Genomic DNA, 20,238 nt, shown 5'->3' with positions numbered 1-20,238 from the left:
GAAGACTGGAGGACTCTAAGAAGGAAGCATGCTGCCAGACTGAAGGTATGCTGAAGACTGAAGACTTTTAAGGACTGGAGCTGATGAGACGAGTTGAGAGACCTGAGCAAATTGACAACAGTAAACCATGGCGAGTGAGTGGGGCAGAACCGGGGTGTGAAGATCGACAATAGAAAATTTCTGAGAAAACAATAAACAGACTGAATCACAGCCGATGGACATCATTGTCTGTTAGCAAAATAGCTCATGAACCACTTAAGATTTAATGAAATAGACTTTAATTTGCACCAGCTCCCTGGAGAAGGAGAACAGGGTGAAGAAAATGGATGGACGGACTTAGCCAATTAACTTTAATATTTAACCTGATTCAAGATGGCTGCTACAGCCAACTGACCTAAACCACCTGCCTATAACTCTGATGGCAGCTGAGTCATCCCCAACTGACACTTTGAGCATGAACAGACCACTCTGTTGGCAAAATATCATGAAAAACTGAGTTCTTAATTAAATCTTTAGGAAAGAAACATTGAAAGTACACCTACAACTTATTAACATTTGGAGCCAAGCCATTTCAAGATGGCTGCCTCAGCTAATGAACCTCACCTGACACAATACAACCTTACAGATATTAAGCTAAGATTTGTGTTGGTAGTTGCTGAGAGCCATTCCCAACACATTCTCAGAGCACGACACATTGTACAAGACTTTTCTTGAAAGCTGCAGCTTTGACTGATGTCAACCTTGTTTGTTTGTTAGCACAATATCTGAGCCAGTGGACGGATTCTAATGAATCTTTGTGTATTCATCTACAACTCGTTAACTTTTAGAGTCAAGTTGATTCAAGATGGCTGCCGAAACTAATTAACATTCATCGTAGAAATGTCTAACGCAGTCAGTTTTGCAGAGATTAAGCTCAAAACCGATGTGGTAGTAGCTGAGAGTCATTCTCAGCAAAGACTTTGAATGTGAGAGTGAGTTCAAGTATGAATGCAGTCTAACGGCTCTGAGGGTATTTCATTTAGTTAATTGCGTAAATATAAGAATTTGCCATATAGTGTGAATAAGTGCGTATTTTTAGCCATACAGATACATTTATCCTGCTCAGTGAATTTATTGTGTTTGTTTATCTTATCAGTTTTCTCCAGCACCACATTTCACAGTATTTAGCTTTTTTTGACACCAACACGGTCATCTTTTCTGCTTTGCGATGGGTTTTCTTTTGAGCAAAAAGTTATGAAAAGAAAAATAAAAGAGCCTAGCATCTTGAGTGGGGTCAGTTGAGATTTACCGGAGCACCATCCAACAATCAAAGAACCTTTTTTCTTCTGTTCAGACGGCTGTACTCCACACCGAACAGTCTTCAGGTTCAGTTGTTGTTGGGTTTTTTCGTTTTTCTTGCCCAACGTGTTGTTTGGGCTCTCCAAGGACAGCCGCGTTCCAAAAAAACCCTAGCAGTAAATAATCAGGGCGAGCATGAAGAGCTCAGCGTGAAAAGTGACTCAGTGCCGCTTTAACAAAAGATCTCTTGAAGGTGGGCCACTGAGAAAACCTCGTGTGGGAAGTAAAAAAAACAGCGGCGGATCACAAAAAGCATCACATTGGAGCCGTGATTTCTACTTTAACTTTAAGAAGTCGGCAGGATTTCTTTTAAATATTATTTTTATCATGTTTTCAACACTTACACTTTGGTGCACTTCAGTGTCACGTTTCATTTAACAGTGCTTAATTTGTAAACCAAACTATGCCGGAACGCAAATAGTGGAGGGGGACTCTGGGGGTCCTCCCCCAGATAATTTTGAATAAAGTAGATGCCATTTCCTGCATTCTGGTGTATTTTATTGGGTTGTTAAACATCTACATTTACCTCCATTTGTAAGCACTTGATTAAATAACTATTTTAGAGAGCAACAAGTAGTGGTCTGACCAACAGCTCTCCCTGTGTGAATAGAGCACGCACCACTTCTCTCATGCATCCCGACACCTGCTCCAGTACTATTTCCATTGCCACTTCATGTGCTTCAATTCTCAGGTGTTTAGTTGTACAATGAGGACTTTTTTTTTTTTTAATGAAAGTAAATTGGTCTGTTTTTTTGACAAGTTGGTGCCGTTGTTTTGATACATGACATACATAATGTGATTACCCATCAAACATTTCTCTTGTTTTTTAATATATAATCAAAACTTTCTTAAGGGCCCACTTAAATATGAAGCTGATTTGCAATTTAGTTGTGCTGATTAATTATAGTTTTGTGTTTTTAATCATATTGCCTCTGACTTTGTACTTTTAGGGTCAGAGATTTTTTTTAAAGGTAGAAGCACAAATGCTTACTTGAAGGGGCTGCTTTTATGTGACATTAAGAAGTTTGTAAGTGGCTGTTATGTTTAAAATTAGTGTTTATGTAATTATTTTCAAATTGCATATCAAATCTAAGCTTTATTCGTTCAAGTCAGTCATGTTTGTTCATAACTTTATTAGTAAGCCTGAGAGTTACCAGGATCCAGCTCAAATTATTCCCTGCTCCAGAATAAGCCACGTTAAAAAGGAGGGCAGAGCAGGCTAAAGTTCAAGTAGGTTTTATCATTTGCATCACATGTGGTACATAAGGTGGAAAGAAATTGTGTACACAGGGTTCCAGTTGCATCCAACAATAGAAAAAAATATAAATTGTAAAAGGAAACAGTAATAAGGATCTAAGATATAAACTAAGAAATACGCTAAACACTAATGGTGCAAAGCAATACGCCGAACAACACGAACATGAGTCTGTGTGAGCAGATCAGTACGAATGAATACAGCAGCATGAGATCAGCAGCACATATCAATCAAAGTGACATTACAGGGTTTTTTTTTGTTTGTTTTTTTTGTTTTCCTGTAAGAGGCGATTAATAAGAAAAAAACTAGCTGTTGTTGAAATTAGCCGATGATGCTACGAGGCAAGTGGTTCAAAATGAGAAATCCAAAGATCTTTCAGTTGTTATGGTCATAATCTGTGATATAAGAGCAAATATATGACTTATTTGGTTGAGGGCGCTAAAAAAAGAATATTTTCAGTGTACTTCCTCTCAAACTGAGTCAAACTGCCCACACTGTCCCTCGGTGGTCTCTCCACTGGGCGTTGGGGCCGCCCTCATGCCCGGCCCAGGGCGGGAGGTCGATGAAGACTGTCTGCGCTGCGTGTTGTGGTCCGAGGGGGTTGAGGCAGAGACCTGCTGAGGACTGGTGACAGATGGGGGGGGCACAGAGTCTCTGAGCTGGTCCTGCTGTGCCCGTCCTCTCACCATCACTTGTTTTTCTGCACAGTCAGCCACTCTCGTTCTAATAAAAGCCTTTTAGTTTTAGTTTTCTCCCCTTCTCCTCCTTCCTTCTCATTTTTGACTCTCGCTTCATCTTTCCATCACTAGAATAAAAATGTGCACTTATCCTGTTTCACTTTTAGTATTCTCCATAAGGCTTTGCACATTTTTCTCCTTCAGTGTTTAATGAGTAAACGCTAATTCAGCATTACCGCTGCTGTTGTCCTGCAGACTTTGTGGCATTTCAGCTTATTTATTAAAACATTCAGCTCATGCAGGAGATGGGTGCTATGACATTTGGTTTATGTAATGTTTATACCTTTTCAAATATTTTACTTTTTTCACAAATACCGTCTCCATAAAACATCATTAAACTCTGAAATTCCTTCATAAACATTGTTCTCTGAAATCTGCTTCAGCTGCTGGCTCTGGTTTTATCTGCAGCTTTTAGCTAAACATTTGGATATTTTTAGCTTTCGGTGCCGTTTTCAGCTAGCCTTCTAACTACTTTTAACTTCTAGGTAAATACTGTTTAGCCTTTTTAGCATTTACCTTTTATTTTACTTTTAACTGTTAGCCAGTCTTTTAGCATTTTGGTACTATTTAGCTTTTTATTTTTTTAGATTTTCTTGTATAGTACTGTTTTTAGCTTGTATTATTATTCTTTTAGATTTGGTTAGGCTTTCAGTACTTTTGGCTTAGGTACATTTTAGTGTTTATCTTGTATGTTACTGCTTTTAATCTTTTGGCATCTATGTACTATTTAGCTTTTATAGCTTTAGCTTGTATTTTGCTTTCTTTAGACATTCTTTTTGGTACTTTCGGCTTCTACTTAGTATTTAGCCATTTTTTTTAGCTCTTAGCTTGTATTTTGTTTTTATAGCTTTCAGCTAGTCTTTTGAAATTTAGGTACTATTAGCTTTTTTAGCATTTATGTTTTATGTTACTGCTTTGATTTTAGCTCATCTTTTGGGTTCTAGGCACTATTTAGCCCTTTTTAGCTTGTATTTTGCTTCTTTTATCTTTTTTAGCTCATGTTTTCCTTGATCTTTTACTGGAGTTCAGCTTTTTTTTCCTTTTAACAACTCAGATTCAGCTTTTTAGCAAAATCGAGTTTCTAACTAGCTTTGACATTTTTTAGCATCTAGCTTAGCATTTGTTACCTTTAGCTAGCATTTTCCCAATTTTATTTAGCTTTTTCTTCATTTTAAATAGCCTTTGCTTTTTAACACTTTTAGCTGGCATTTTGCTGCTTTTATATTTCCTTTAACAGAAAATGCAGTTTCTCCAGTTTTCATTGCTTATAAAACATTATTAGTTTTAATCTTTGATGTGCTGTATTGGAAAATAATCTACTGGTAATTCCTCTTTTTATTTAATCCCATCTTTATTGATTTATTAGTTTTGGTTTAGCCCAGTTTACCTTGTTTTTCCTCAGCGGCCTGATCTTTTTGAGACGTTTCAGCTGAAACTCAGCAGCTCTGAGGTCGCCTGCACCTGCAGGACTCGTCTCCTCTCAGCAGCTGGAACATGGCGGTGTGTTTGACCCGCACGGTCGGGTACCACATGGAGAAAACGAGGCCGTGCATGCAGTTCTCGTTGTGCGGAGCTGCTCCTGAAGGCCCCCCCCCCCCCCCCATGCTTTCACACACACTTTAAATTTCACGCCGGTCTTTATGGAACTACTCTGAGTCTAATCCACCTCTTGACCCGGCCATCCAGAACTTCCAGCCTCTTTCTTGATCCCTCTTTCATTTCCACGCTTCTTCCCTCTAAGCCTTTTCCGACTACAAAATTAGCCCCGAGGCTTCGGCTGACCTAAAAATTTCCTTTAAAGCTGCAGTGAGTTCAGCACACGCAGCTGTTTCTAAGAGTTTGATGCTCGAGTCATGAAAACAGGTTTGGTTCTTGAGTCCGAACCAGTGAAATCTATTCACTTTTCATTTAATGCGCCCTGTGGTGCATTTTGACTCTAATAAATGGATTCGAGGCCTTAGATGTATAAACTAATGAGACTTTGACACTCTCTACTCTCACTGGTTCTGCACCAGTTAAGGGCCTGCCCAAGCCGGTTCCCACTCAGCCCGCTTTATGGGACCATCTTGTTCGTTGTTCCAAGCGAACTGCTCCGAGGTGAACATTTGTGAGACGAAGTGGTCCAAGACTTTAAAAACCCTCACCGTTGGATCTGTTCTGATAAACAACCAAACTACACAAGACGGGCCCCGACCACTCAGTGAACCGAAGAACACCGGAGAGGAGTTTAAAATAACACAAGTCTGGTCGTGATGTCGTCAAAGCACACGAGTCTTCACCTTTACGTGCATATTGAAAAGTAGACCTGTTGCATGGCGCCCGCAGTGTAAACTGATTTTATGTCTCTGGATATATTCACGGTTCGGTTTCTGTGTTGCAGCAGTGAGACGTGTGAGCAGACAGGACTGTGTTCTGATTTGTAGGAGCAGACAAGCTCTCATTTCAAGGGTTCAAGGGCACGGTGGTGCAGAGCGTGTCGACGCACAGTGAGGAGGTCGTAGGATCGGTTCCCGGTCTTTCTGGGTGGAGTTTACGTTTGGCCCGTTCATCCGGGTACTCCAGTTTCATCCCTCAGAAAAAAAAAAACATTTATGTTAGAATGATTGGCAACTTTAAAATTGTCTGTAGGGGAGAGTGAGACGTTGTCTCTGTGTCCCTGTCCAGGTTGTCCCCCGCCTCTCTCACAATGACAGCTGGAGATAGACACCAGCTCCCCAGTACCCAGAAAAGTGGGTAAATAAAACGGATAGCTGGACGGAGTTTCTCCGTTCAGTTAAGAAGCAGAAGAATATTCCCCTTGAGGTGATGAAGGACCAACTCTTTCTGTGAACAGTTTGGTGAAGCTCCTCAAGCTGCCACAAACCAAGACAGAGGAGGCTTACCGTCCCATTCCGTGTTCTTTGTCCTCGGGCGAAGCATGCGGAGGCAGAATATTTAAGAGTTGTTTAGATGCTGCAGTCTCCATGTCTGCACAGAAACAGGTTCTGAATAATGGATCCAGCGTTTCTCGGTGCATGGAAAGCAGGTTGTTGCTAAAGAATAATGAGAATACAGCAGCAGAAGAAAAAACGAGGCCGCATCACTTCCTGGATGACCAGCGGCGCTTCTTTAACAAAATAATGGACTTCTGTCACATCGTCTGCTCCTGGAATGTGTTTCAAATGAGCGGAGAATAAAAGAACGTCAACTTTAACATAATTAAAGGTTTACACATTCAGGGATTTATTTTTTTTTTTTTTAAAGTTGTGCAGGTTTCTCTCTTTTGAGTTTAAATGCTTTTACAGATAAAGATCTAAAATGTTCCTGCTCTTTATTAATAATCATAAATAAATTGATTAGAGCTGAGAGGACCCAGGTGAACTGAGTAAACTCAGATTGTTTGGGTTTATGGAGGCCTACCTGAATAATCCTGGACAGCGCCGAAGAAACGATGCAACATCTTAGTGACTCAGGACCGAGTGGACCATGTTTCGAGCACAAACATTCCTAAAAATCTTTTCTGCAAGTCTTTACAACCAAAAAATATATACATTCCAAAGAAAAAATAGGAAAAAGAATGATATTGAAGAATAAGCACGATAAAAAGAATGAAATGACAAAAAGTACTGCATCGTTGCTGCTATGAGTCCAGTTGGACCCATCTTATTTCAATCAAATACACCTGACAATAAAAAAACAGTCTATTTGTTTTGGCAGGCAGATTTCTGGCACTACGTGAACAAAGTAATACATTATTAACAGACCGAGATGTTCCCCGTCTGACTCACTAAAGAATTACTCTTAAAGAGTGGAATGGATTTGCATAAATCCGGGGCTTGTTCTGGTACCACGTGGCTGGCTCAGGCTTCAGAGGGAAGCTCGGGGTTAGAACGTTCTCATGAACCAGATGGCTCTACCTTCAGGTTTTTCCTCTGAGAGCTTCCCAGCAGGTTGGAGACAAAAGGTCCTAATAAAAACAGGAAGTGTGCCGAACTGAGGGCAGGGTGGGAGCCGGGGGAATGTTAGATTTACTCGGAGTTCTCCAGGAGGTCCAGTTCTCGTTGTAATTATTGTTTCCTGTGGAAGTGAGCACAGAGTCCAGGGTTTCAGGTTTCATCCGACCACTTTCAGAGCTCGTTTCCAACCACCGAGCCGGGAAGAAGAGCCAACGTCTCCAGAGGAGGAAGACTCGGAGCGCAAAGAGCAGCTCGACGCTCAGCGCTCCTCTCTGCAGAGTTCTGTTTGAACATCTCTGCTTTTAGATTGGGCTGGACTGAAGGACAGCGGTGGTCAGAACTTTCAGTTTGAGTCACTGCTCTGAACAGCTAAGATCTGTGAACTTTAGTTACTTCTTGGCAGTTTGCTTGATTGTCGTGATAACCCAAATTTCAAAAGGAAACGTTTCACACACCTAGATGCAACCACACACCTGGAAGTTGTTATTTATCGTGCTCACAATATGCACGGACAGACAGGAAGTATTTCCACATCCTCCTTTGGCTCAATGATGAGGGACAAAAAGACGATCTGTGAAACTGTTAGCTTGGCTGGCCAGGAAAAATTCCTCGAGTCTCAAAACTGAAGTTAAAGACTTATCCTACGGTGGCCCTGATGTGTAAATGAACAACGTTTGAAAAAAATGGAATCGCATTTGAACAAAATCATTCAAAAATTACGTACATTTCTGTTTATTCTAATGTTGTTTTGTTTTTTTCAAATGTGATTCCGGCCACTTCCGCTTTGGCCACTTCCACTTTGGTTTAATTTAATTGTTTTTTCTAATGTGATTCTATTTTTTTCAAATGTGATTCCGTTTTTTAATAATGTTGTGTTTTTGTTGTGTTTTTCTAATGCGATTCCATTTTTAAAAAATGTTGTTGTGTTTGTTGTTTTTTCCAATGTGATTCCGTTTTTTTATCTAGTTCCGTTTTTTTTCAAATGTGTTTTTGTAGTGTTTTTTTCCAACATGATTCCGTTTTTTTTTTTTTTTTACTTAGTTCTGTCTTTTTCAAATGTGTTTTTGTAGTGTTTTTCAAATGTGATCCAGTTTTTTTCAAATGTGATTCCGTTTTTTTTTTAAACGTTGTTGCGTTTTTGTTGTTTTTTCTAATGTGATTCCGTTTTTTTACCTAGTTCCATTTTTTTCAAATGTGTTTTTGTAGTGTTTTTCAAATGTGATTCACTTTTTTTAAATGTGATTCAGTTTTTTTCAAATGCTGTGTTTTGTAGCGTTTTTTCAAACGTAATTCTGTTTTTTTTAAATGTTGTTCATTTTCACCTTAGGGCCACCGTAATAAAACGCTTAAAATACATTTACAGCATTTATCTGTCAAGTAAAGTTTGTGTCAAAAAGAATAAAGCCATTTGTCTTATCTTAAAGGAGTACGAGGATACTTTAGACCAAAAGTCCGGCAGTTAGTGTTTTTATTTCAGCCTTCAGTGTTTTTCTGTTACATGTGTGCACTGTTTCTCTGCGCCCCCTCACGTGGAGGTCGTACAAACTGAGGTTCCCTCACTGCAGGGTCAACAACATGAGACTAACTGGTGTTGGGACTGAACGAGAAGAAACCAAAGTCTCTGCAGACAGAAGTGGTTGTGAGGTTGGGTTTGGGTGTTTCTGTGCCTGCAGACTTCTTAATGGGCCGAAACTTGTTGAGCAATTAACTGATCGTGTTCCAGCATCTCTTCATCAAAGCATCATCATCATCAGAGAGCTCATCTCACTCAGATTTTTAAAAATTTTACATTTGTATTGGCGTGACGAGAGAATATTTATGTTTGTTGCCTTTTGTTCTCAAATCTTGACTCGTGGTCCAAGTGGACATTTTGCATGAAGATCATATCGGAGGAACCACAACACAGAAGCGGCAGCACAAAAGCAATTGTGAGAATTGCTGACGTTGATCATAGCACTGGTTTCTTCCGTTGTCACAGACTTTTGTCTTTGCTGCTGTCATGGAGGGGCGGCGCCGCTCTTTCACTGACCTCCAAATTAAAATGCAAAGCAGCATCCATTCAGTTCTTCAAATCGTAGATGCATCGCTGCACGTATTAAATGTGGAGCAGCAGAAATAACCGAACAACATTATGTCCGGCGTCGTGCATTAAAATGTCTGACTTTGTTTTGTTGCCACCTTCCAACAGGAGCCACCAAAGATATGGGGAAGATGCTTGGTGGAGAGGAGGAGAAGGACCCCGATGCTGCCAAGAAGGAGGAGGAGAGGCAAGAAGCACTGAGGCAACAGGAGGAGGAGAGGAAGGCCAAATATGCAAGGATGGAGGCAGAGAGAGAAAACATCCGACAGGGCATAAGAGACAAGGTAAGGACATTTCAACACTTAACTCTGTTCCCCCTAATTATTAAAATAATGCATTAAATCAGTTGTAGGGGATGCAGACTTATTTCAGGAGCTTACTTTATTTAAAAAATAATGGAAGAAAAAAAATCACGACTAAAACAATTTAGGAATGGTCATAAAGAGGACCGGACGTAGCACGAGAGCCAGGGTCCCTCGGGGGGAAGGAGGGAAAACTGAAGGACTAAAAGGAGTGAGGCTGATGAGTGGAGTGGCTGCAGCTGAGGCAGGTGAAACAGAGGAGCTGACCTGAGGAGGTTAAAGAATAAATTTGTTCATGTTGTTGAAGATTATAAGCTCCTTCCCTGTCGGACATTTACCCATTTGTTTCTGCACCCTGGTAGCAATAAAACTAAATACACAACTGTGATTTATTTGGCTTCCTTTGATCTCCTGCATCTTGAGCTTTTGTTTTAAAGTGCTTTTTTATTATTATTATTATTGAAAATTTTAACTATTTTTAACGCTACAGTAGCGATCAAAATACATCATTTCTTACTAGTTTTGAGTACCGGTTGTATATTTGTGTATTTATTTCCTACACCTTTTGTGGTGCCCCGTCATGGAGCGAAGAGAGGAATTGGACTGTCGGTCTTATGAGGAAACTTTGCATTCTTGTTTTTGTATTGCTTAAAAAGTAGTTTCCTGAAACTGTTGGAGTGGCAAAGATCGATTTGGCCACAACCCTGGCCATGCCGTTGCTCCTGGTTTTGGATAAAATGTCCCCCTCCACTCACCAGGATTCATCTTTGTCCAGCAAAAATAAAAAAAATTAAAAAATTTAAACTACCTCTGTTCTTCTCCACAGTGCAACTCCCACCCACTTGAATACCTTGCAGCAGAAACATTAAGGTGTGTCACGCTGGTTCAGTTGGTAGAGCTGTTGCCTCTCAGTGAGAAGGTTGCCGGATTAAATCCCAGCCGGGGGCCTTTCTGGGTGGAGTCATGTTCTCCCTTTGCTCGTGTGTTTTCTTTGGGTACTCCGGTTCACAGACTAAAAACATGCATGTTAGGCTGATTGGTAACTCTAAATTGTCTCTAGGTGTGAGGGAAAGAGGGAACGGTTGTCTCGTTTGTCTCTGTGTCCATGTGATGGACTTGAGACCTGTCCAGGGTGTCCTCCACCTCTCACACAGTGACGACTGGACATGGGCACCAGTGACCCCCATGACCCCAAAAGGAAGAAGTGGGTAAAGATGATGGATGGATTAATTCCCTGTTCATTTCCCGTCCTCATCTTAAACATTCACAATAAATATCCTTCAGCGACAGAGGACATTGGCGTGCCACCGGTTTAAAACTCAATTCAGTAATTTTCCCGTTAGCGTTTGGAATATCTCGTCACAGATTATTTCCTGATTTTAGCTCTGACTTTTTCTTCACTGCCTCTCCAGAATGACTCCACGTCTGTCGACTCTCGTCCTCGCAGCCTTTAGTCATCGTTTCTTAGAAGTGAAGAACTTCACCTCGTCTCTTTGGAGCCGCCGTCTCTCTCCGACTGTTCACACCCGGGGATTACTTTACCTTCTGGATACATGTAGAGCGCAAATATTATATCTGACATAAATCCATAGAGTTTAAAACTTTTCTTTGTGAAGTTCCTGTAAATTAATTTTGGGGAAGTTGGGGAATCAACTCTGAAGTTTACTTCCAGTCGACAGAAGAAACCAGAGCAGAAGAAGCACGACAGCAGCTCTGTGGGAAGGGTTTGATTAGAACAAGAGGAGCGGCGCTGACGGAGCGTGACGCTCTTCTCTTCAGCTGATGAAAGGGTTCGTTGCTGCAGAACGAGAGCGAGAGGGAGGCTGAGGAGGACAGACCGGAGGAGGCGTAATAAAAACAACAACAAAAGCAAATAAACATTCACTGTAGGAGCATTTACTGGCATCGTTTGTGAGAAAGAATTCCTTCATAAATGCTTAAATTTTGTCTTGAGTGGGAATATTGATATATCAAAGATAAACTAGAGAAACTGCATTTCCTGCAAAAATACAGTGTGAATACTTATTGCTGAAGAACTTGCTGAAAAACAGCTGAATTTAGCTAAAAACATGCTGAAATGTAGCTGAAATTAAACAAGCCTAAGTTGGCAGAAAAAGCAGAAAGAACAGATATTTGCTGAATTAGGTTTAAATAAGAAGAAATGGGCACAAAAATGAGGAGATTAGCTAAAAATTGTGGAAATTAGCAAAAAACAGCTAAAAAGTAGCTGAAAAAACAGAAGCTTAACCTACAAGAAGGAAGTGGAAAGAACGGAAATGAACTAAAAAATGTGGAAATAGCTGAAAAAGCTAAAGTTTGCATTAAAACAGCTAAATACTAGCTGATATAACAAACTAATCAGAAAAAATCTGCAAGGAGCATAACAAGCTGACCTTAGCAGAAAGAAGATAAACATAATTAATTGAAAGTTGCAGAAAATACCAATAAAAACTTGAATTTATCTGAAAACAGCTGAAATTAGCTAAAAATGTTCTTAAAAAGCTAGCTGAAATTTTAGAACGAGCTTAAATTACCAGAAGAAAGCAGAAAGAACATGTTCGCTGAAAGAAGCAGAAATGAGCACATGAACGTGGAAATTATCTGAAATATGCTGAAATTAGCAAAAACAGCTGAAAAGTAGCTTAAAAAGCAGAAAGAAGCTAAAATTACAAGAAGAAAATGGAGAGAGCACTTTTTTGCTAAATTAGACTGAAAAAAGTTTAAATAAGTGCAAAAATGTGGAATTAGCTGAAAGCTTAAATTAGCACAAACAGCTAAATAGTAGCTGAAATAGCAGAAATGAGCTGAAAGGAGCATAACAAGCTGAACTTAGCAGAAAGAAGTTAGAAGAAGCACAAAAATGTTGTAAGCAGAAAGAATCTGAAAGGAGCACAAAACAGCTGAAAAAAAATCCTAGCTGAAATTAGCTGAAAATACCAAACAAAAAGTTGAAAATTGCACAAGGAAGCTGAAATAAGCTGAACCAGAACAAAATGTGAAAGGAGCAGTAAAGTTTGTAAACAGATCTAAAGATCTGAAGGATGTAAAATGAGATCCATTCATTTTCTATGAGAAGAAAATGGCAGAAAAGGCTAAATATTTCAAAAAGCTAAAATTGCACCAATAACAAAAGTCATAGCAGGATGGTCCTGAAAGAGCTGAACGTTCTTGATTTATGATTTGTTGAAATAGATCGAAAACTGCAGGACGAGAATCACGCTGAAAAATGGATCACAAATGCTGCATACGTCTTCACACAATACGCTCAATACAACAGTGTGTACATTTATCAAGCGTATGATTTAGTGTTGATTTTATTATTTTATTTTTTTAAAGGTTATTAAAAAAAGCAAAATCCATGCCAACATTTAAAGATCTCTCATTGTTGCTGATAAAGGACCATTGAACAATTTATTTAAAGCCACTAAATATTCAAATTTAACAGTTAAATGTTTATACATGATCTGTTTTTCACTAGTTGTTACCTTTTATACTAATAATGGACCAACATGTTTAAAAACAATAATTTGCTTGGTTGTTTCTTAGAAATTGGACTTTTCAGTCAGAGAAAATGGGCCTTTTTACTTCTTTATTTTCACATTTGTACATTAAATTTGTAGAGGAATATAACCGTCTGGTGTGAATAATATCAAGGAGCCATATAATAATCCAAAAATGTGCAATTTATTCACGAGTTTAGTTTTCTGTTTAGATTAATTTGGGGATAATTGTTATATTATACAGTATAACAAAAATAAGTATAATAAAACTCTCCATGGGAACTGGGCTCAGTTTCAGGTTAACTGTATTTCAATGACTTATCCTCTGATGTTTTTTACAAGACAACAATGTAACAAATTTATCCCCAAAATCTTATTTTATATTTAAAGGATAAGTTTTATTTTAAACTGTTAGACTAAAATAAGCCAAATAATGTTCATTCAAACAGAGAAAAACCACCAAGTTCTGAACTTTTTCTTAACCAGTCTGTTTTTACATATTCAAATTAAGATTAGAACATATTTAAATATATTTTTCAGGTTAGGTATTGAGCTCGGCGTCGACTCGTCTAAACTCAGACGATTCTCCGAACAGACACATGTGGCAGAAATGGATTCTGGGAGTCTTGCCCTAAATTATTTATTGCTTCAGAATCCCATTACCGTCTGTCTGGCACAACAGCAAAGAGGTCACAGCCGAGCCTGAATGATGCTCCTCCTCTCCGCCTCCTCGTTGGCCGTCAATCAGCCCTCTGACCTTCCTGTGCTCTTCAACCTGATCCTTCCTGTCCAGTTCTGTTGGGCTTCCTGAAACCAAAACCTCTGTTGTCACCGTGAGCACCAATCTGAGTGGTAACGGAGAACTTCAAACCAGTAAAAAGGAAAAAACAACTCAAAGGTTTGTTGTTGCTAAGGAGTTCAAGTTCAAGAATCTTTATTATCCCCAAGGGGCAATTTGTTTCACAGTCAGTAGACACAGAGACATTAAAATAAGAGTAGCGAGATCATCACTCTTCGTTGAGAAGCCTGATTGCTACAGAGATGAATGAGTTTTTCAGTCTGTTCGTGTTACGTATGGAAGCAACCTAAACTCACCATGGAGTGGATGATCAGGATCTGCCAGAATCAGCCTGGCCTTGTCCACTGACCTCACCTGTAGGGCCGTGCCAGCAGTTTTATTGCACATCCTGACAATCCCTGAGAGTTTGTTCCTGTTTTTATGTCAAGAGTCCAAACCAGCAGATGAAGGTGAAAAGTTATGAGACTCGATAAAACGTTCTCATGAAAGGAACCGAACGTACCGAAGCTGATGAGGGAAGTGGCTGCAGCTGTGACGGACAAAATGGGGAGCAGGTGTAGATGGGCGTGGCAGGCTGGCTGGAAAGGTGCTGACTGGGGGAGAAGCGGCTGATTGAGCCGAGGAACAAAAACTGTTTTCAGTGAGTTTAAAAATTTTTTTATTTAAATGCTCGGTTTTCTGGAAAGATTTCAGCGCTGATCTCTTAACAAATCATCGGCTGCTGTCCATCAGTCGGGCAGAACTATTTCCAGCAGATGCTCCATCGTGTTCACCCCAAGGTCAGACTGTGCAATGCTTTAAAAAAAAAAAAAAAAGGGAAATTTCCAGCCCAGAGAGGGTCGATTGTCCTCACCAAGTTGAGAGACAAATGGAGCTTGAGATCCACAGACAGTATTGTGTAAGAGTATGCAATACTGCAGTATTCCACTCTGTTCCGGTCCATTGTGGTGAAGAGGGAGCTGAGCTGTAAGGCAAAGCTCTCCGTTTACCAGTCGGTCCACGTTCCTACTCTTACCTATGGTCACGATCTGGGTAGTGAACCCAGTAGTTGTAGTTGTTTGGTAGTGACCAAAAACTTTGAGATGGTGAAAACAGGCGGTTGAAACCGGTTTTCCCTGAAGGGTGGCTGCACGCTCCCTTAGAGAGGGTGAGAAGTTTAGTTCTCCAGGAGACTCATCTCCTCCACACTGAGAGAAGCCAGTTGAGGTGGTTCAGCACCTTCATGAAATGCAATTTATCTAGTTGCTTTTGTTGCAGCCTCTGAAAGGCGGATCGTCGGTCAAAACCAGCGTGGACCTCATTCAGATTCAGTTTTTGTTGAATGAATATCGATGTGTTCTAAGTTCTGGCTCTTTATTCATGTATTTATTTGCAGTACGGCATTAAGAAGAAGGAGGAGAAAGAAGCCGAGGCAGCAGCTGCCATGGAGCAGGCCTCAGAGGGCAGCCTGACCCGCCCGAAGAAGGCCGTTCCCACCGGCTGCGGCGACGAAGAGGAGGAGGAGAGCATCGTGGACACGGTCATGAAGTTCATCCCGGCGCCTCTAATGGATATGTTTAATAAGAAGTAACAGAGTTTGGGATAAAATGTGTTTAACTTCTTACAACGTCCATCAAATTAATGCTGTACCAGCCTGTCCTGCCCCGATCCGCTGTGCACTCACCTTTCCTCACACCTGCCCCGGCCCATCGGTCGACGTGTCCTGGAGTCACGCAGCGTGCCACGATTCTGTCTTTGTGCTAAATTATCCGATCCGTACTTTTTAAGATCCTGAGCATAGTATTTGTCCCGATAACTGATGATTTTAAAAAGTACGGCATCCCACCGACCTAATGTCCTTTCAAAATATCCGTCGCCCGTTATCCACCCGTTTTGTTTGTAAATAGCCTCAGAATGATAAAAAGTACTATATATATGAGTGAAATATTACATATAACAAGATGACTAAGAGTATAAGCCATATTTTTAACTTTTATGAAATTATTCAAATCATTTCAACGTTTTAGTGTTTATTTTGTTCGTTTTATGTTCTTGCTAATATTTGATACATACAGTGTATATAAATATTCCTTACATTTTTATTGGTTCCCACTTGTGAGGATTCACCCGTTCATCACGTTCCCATTGACTCCCAGTGAAGGTGTGTTCAAAAGAGCGTCTGTAAACCTGAAAGTGATGGAGTTTCGTAGAAATTTGGACTTTTTCTTTTTTGGTAATTTACTTTTTAAGCATGCGGTTAATGGTTGTGGAGTAACGTGATTATATGGATCCCATTTCATGTGTTGAGATGAAGCAGAAAACGTTGGTTTTTGAGGCAATAAATGGTTCTCTGTGTTTATTTATTTACATCCAACATGTAAATTAGGAAATGGACTAAAATGTTCTTCCATTGGGAAAACAGTAATTGTTCTCCATAATGTAAAGCTAAAGATAAAATTATTAAAGTGGCTTAAAAGAGAAACATCATTAGTTTTGTTAGCCGGTGTTTAAATTTATTTTATTTTAAGCGGTTTAAACCTGGCTGGTCAATTTTTGAATTGTGTTTAATCTTCAAGTTTTTTCTTTAATTATTGTAAAAAAAAAAATCAAACACAACTATGTTGTGTACACACTATATGTGAACAGACAGTGACAATAGTGCAATATATTGTTCAAAAATGAAGTTGTCCTGTGTCTGGTTTAACTAATAGTCCCAAATCAGCAATAACAGACAATCTTCATTGTTGTGTGTTTTAAAGTTATTCCCTGATGTGTTTGTCGACGTTAAAAGACGCCAACGTGTCCACTTATTGTAGCTGCAGTTACACGTTTGTAGGTCAGACATGTTTAACTAAAGTAGTCAAAAGAGGGAAGGTGGGACAATTTGTTTCATGTCATGAAAAATGTTTACAGATGTTACAGACTGCCATTTATAAATCATAGAGCTGTGAGAAGTTCTGCATGAAATCTTGAGACATTGAGGCAAACACCTAAAATGACAAATATAGATAAGGTTCCAATCTGATTTTCTCGAAATGAGTCGTTATTCCTCCTTACTTTCAGTGTCTCGTTAAACATTCCAGATGTTTCAGACATTCCAGCAGACCTGTGCAGGTAACTAACCGACAATTACAGAAAAACATCTGCAACAGGTCTCAGCCGCTGCCTTCTTTGCCTTCAACACCAGTGCATCAAAACGCATCACTTCCAATGTTCCTGCGGTTATAACTCGAAAACTGATAATTGTTACGTTAACGCACGTAAAACGTTAAAAGCCAGTGGGACAGGCCACGTTTCATTTACGTTGTTGGAAATGGTTTCGTGTTCCACGTGCACACAGCTGTAGTTGCAAATTTTAAAACCACCTATAAAGTCCCAGTTTAATTTGTCTACCTGATCCCAGACGGCCACTATCCTGCAGTCGTTTCCCTGCTCTTCAGCGTGTCTTCACGTTTTGCAGAAGCCTGTTATTCAATCATTAATTTAAGTCAGGTGTGTCAAAGCAGGGAAACAACTAAAACATGCAGGATAGTGGCTCTGGAGGACCAGGATCGGGCACAATTGTGTGGTTCCCAACCCTGGTCCCTGCGGAACACCATCCTGCATGTTTTAGTTGTTTCCTGCTCTAACATGCCTGATTCTGTGATTTAATTACTTCCTTAAGTTCTACAGAAGCCTGTTAATCACCTGTTCACTCAAATCAGGTGCCTCAAAGCAAGTAAAGCATGCAGGACGGTGTTCCTCAAGGACCTGGGTTGGGAACTACTGAACTTGTGCGTGCCGTCAATGACAAATTTAGCTTTCGCTCCATGTTTTGTAATCGTGCAGCTTATATGAAAACATAAAAGTTAGAACTGTAGTAAAAGATGTTTATAGAGCCATTTATTTAACATCCTGTGACTTCAGTGCGTTTGTAAACCGTCTTTGCTAGCAGCTCCAACCATGCGTTAGCTGCCGAACAGTTACGGCAGAAAATTGTTTTTATCATTATAGTGCAGTTATTTAATCAAACCAAAGAACAACACTGGTGGTAGAAAACCATATATATATATATATTTTTTTTTTTTTTTTCATTTTAACCAACTGCTCATTTTCAGTTTAAATTCTCAGGTTTCCTAGTTTTACCAGATGCTAACCATAACCAACCATCGCTAAGTGTAAAATTAGCATCACTGCTCAATCATTTTCAGTGCTATCAATCGAGCTAGCTTGCACGTGTTTTTATTTTTGAGTTAAATACATGTTTAATCCAAGAATATGTTGATATTTATATATAGAAAGCTACAGTTACTGCCCTTGTAAAAGATGCCAAGCAACAACACCTTAAATATCACGAGTGTTTTCGAGCTAACGGAGCGTATTTTTCAAACTCTTTAAATCCGATCACCCTTGGCATCTCATTCACTGGGTAATGTATCAATGAAAACATCTTAAAGATGCCAAATCAATTGCACTTTTGTGACATTTAGACCACTGCCCACTGTTGAGCGTTTTTAAGAAGATTAAGTGTGAAGAAAAAAAAAACGACTCCACTTTGAAGTCACTTAGTGTCACTCCTGCACCCACAGGTCTAATAAACTGCCTGACAAACCTGACTTTTAGAAAAATAAGACTTTGATGTGACTTGAATGTAAGTGTCTGACTTTTCTCTCTTCTTGTGTCTGTCTATCTGTTCTGTAAGTGTTGAGGAGATTACTCAGTGTGGCGTTTTATTATTTATTTTTATTCTTTCTTGGCTGTAGTCTGTCCTGTTCTCGTCTTCTGGTGGTTATTTTGTGAAAAAGAACAAAAAAAACATTTAGAGTGTTGTTTTGTACTGCGAGCTCTCCTCGCCCTCCTCCCTCCCTTGTTCTATCTGTATTTTCCCACATGTTGAGGAAAACGTATGCATGCTTATGGTGTGTAGACAAGGTTGTTAAAATAAACGTTTCGTGTCCTCACGGTGTTTCGAAGCTCCACCTGTTAGCCTCACTGCATGCCGTTTTAGACAAATATTTTAACCTGTATCTTTCCTGCAAAAATGGAATCACCGCACACTGAGAATAAAGTGATTTCATACGATTGTTTTCATTGTCTAGTGTTTCTGCATTTTAACTGCCCGTCACCGGCTTTTAGCTAATCCTGCCTTTAGAAACCCACTTTAAGGAGATGATTGAAGCCTGGGCTTCTGATTTTTTTGAGGAAGAATCACTTAAAACGACTTTCACAGCGGTAGCTCATCTCATCGCATGGCTTTCGTTAAGGAAGCATATGTGCTAAGATCTTTATTGTGAACTGTTATCATTTCTGTCAATACAATTTCTCAATATGTCGTTATTTCTCAAAAAACATCTAAACATCTATCCAATAAAAGGTGAAAAGGGCTGTCAACAGAACGCAATGTGTGGTTCCAGTCATGACCCGTGCTGTGATGCTGAGGAGAGACATGATGGAGGTTCAAACGGCGTCTCTGTCATACAAGATGTTTGTCAGGAGTGGGTCTGTGATGAGCACTGAGAAAAACAGAATGCTACTAAAATGATCACAGTATTTCATACTGGGGGAGGGGAAATATGTGCATGGGGGTCACACCAAAAACAGAACTTCAGAAGATCCAAAACCACAACCTCTGTCTCTGAAAATTTAGGGTCATCCAGGTCTTTGTCTTTAAGATATGCTTTTAGTCCAAGTAGCTGATTGGATTCATCGGGTTTCATGGACAAATATAACTGTATCATCAGCATAACAATGAAACTGTATCCCATGCTGTTTAATAACATCATCCAAGCATATATAAAAGTAAAGAGTATTTGTCCAAGCACTGAACCCTGAGGAACTCCATGACTAACGTTGGTGTATAAAGAAGACTCATTATTCCCATTTACAAATTGGAATATGTCAGATAGATATGATTTAAACCATTGTAGAGCCATTCCTGTAATTCCAATATCATATTATGATCAACTGTATCAAATGCAGCAGAGGTCTAACAGGACCAGTACAGACAAGTCCATTGTCAGAGGCCATGAGAATATCATATTAACTTTCACCAGTGCCGTTTCTGTGCTATGATGAGCTCTAAACCCCAAACATTAAATAATTAAATGTGCAATTAGCTAAATAGTTTTATAAAAGTAGTTTAAAGGTGCATGCTGTTGCAGCTCTGAAAGCTCTTTTTGGTGGAGCAGTATCACATTGTGAAATCTTTCTTGCTGTATGTTGTGACAGATGTTGAGTTATTTATGCTCCGTCACCTCTTCACGCACAAAGGTGCTCATCACACCGTCACATTGTTATTAGTGGCACCCATGGAAGAGTCAGCAGTAGTAACACG

At 39.6% G+C, this 20,238-nt stretch overlaps 1 protein-coding gene across 2 annotated transcripts in view; it reads left to right on the top strand.

The window, feature by feature from the left end:
* LOC119408364 (complexin-1) overlaps positions 1–17,476 on the top strand; it is a 67,816-nt gene extending 50,340 nt beyond the window's left edge. For both annotated transcript variants that reach the window (XM_037675165.1, XM_037675166.1), the window contains exons 3-4: positions 9,454–9,629; positions 15,322–17,476. In XM_037675165.1, the coding sequence (XP_037531093.1) occupies positions 9,454–9,629; positions 15,322–15,516 (371 nt within the window). In that variant the 3' untranslated portion in view covers positions 15,517–17,476. The remainder of the gene's footprint in view (positions 1–9,453; positions 9,630–15,321) is intronic.
* The last annotated feature ends 2,762 nt before the right edge of the window (positions 17,477–20,238 follow it).

The sequence above is a fragment of the Nematolebias whitei genome, chromosome 4, assembly GCF_014905685.2.
Source record: "Nematolebias whitei isolate Nwh7 chromosome 4, NemWhi1, whole genome shotgun sequence".
Classification (NCBI taxonomy): domain Eukaryota; kingdom Metazoa; phylum Chordata; class Actinopteri; order Cyprinodontiformes; family Rivulidae; genus Nematolebias; species Nematolebias whitei.
This window is presented reverse-complemented; position numbering and strand designations above follow the sequence as displayed.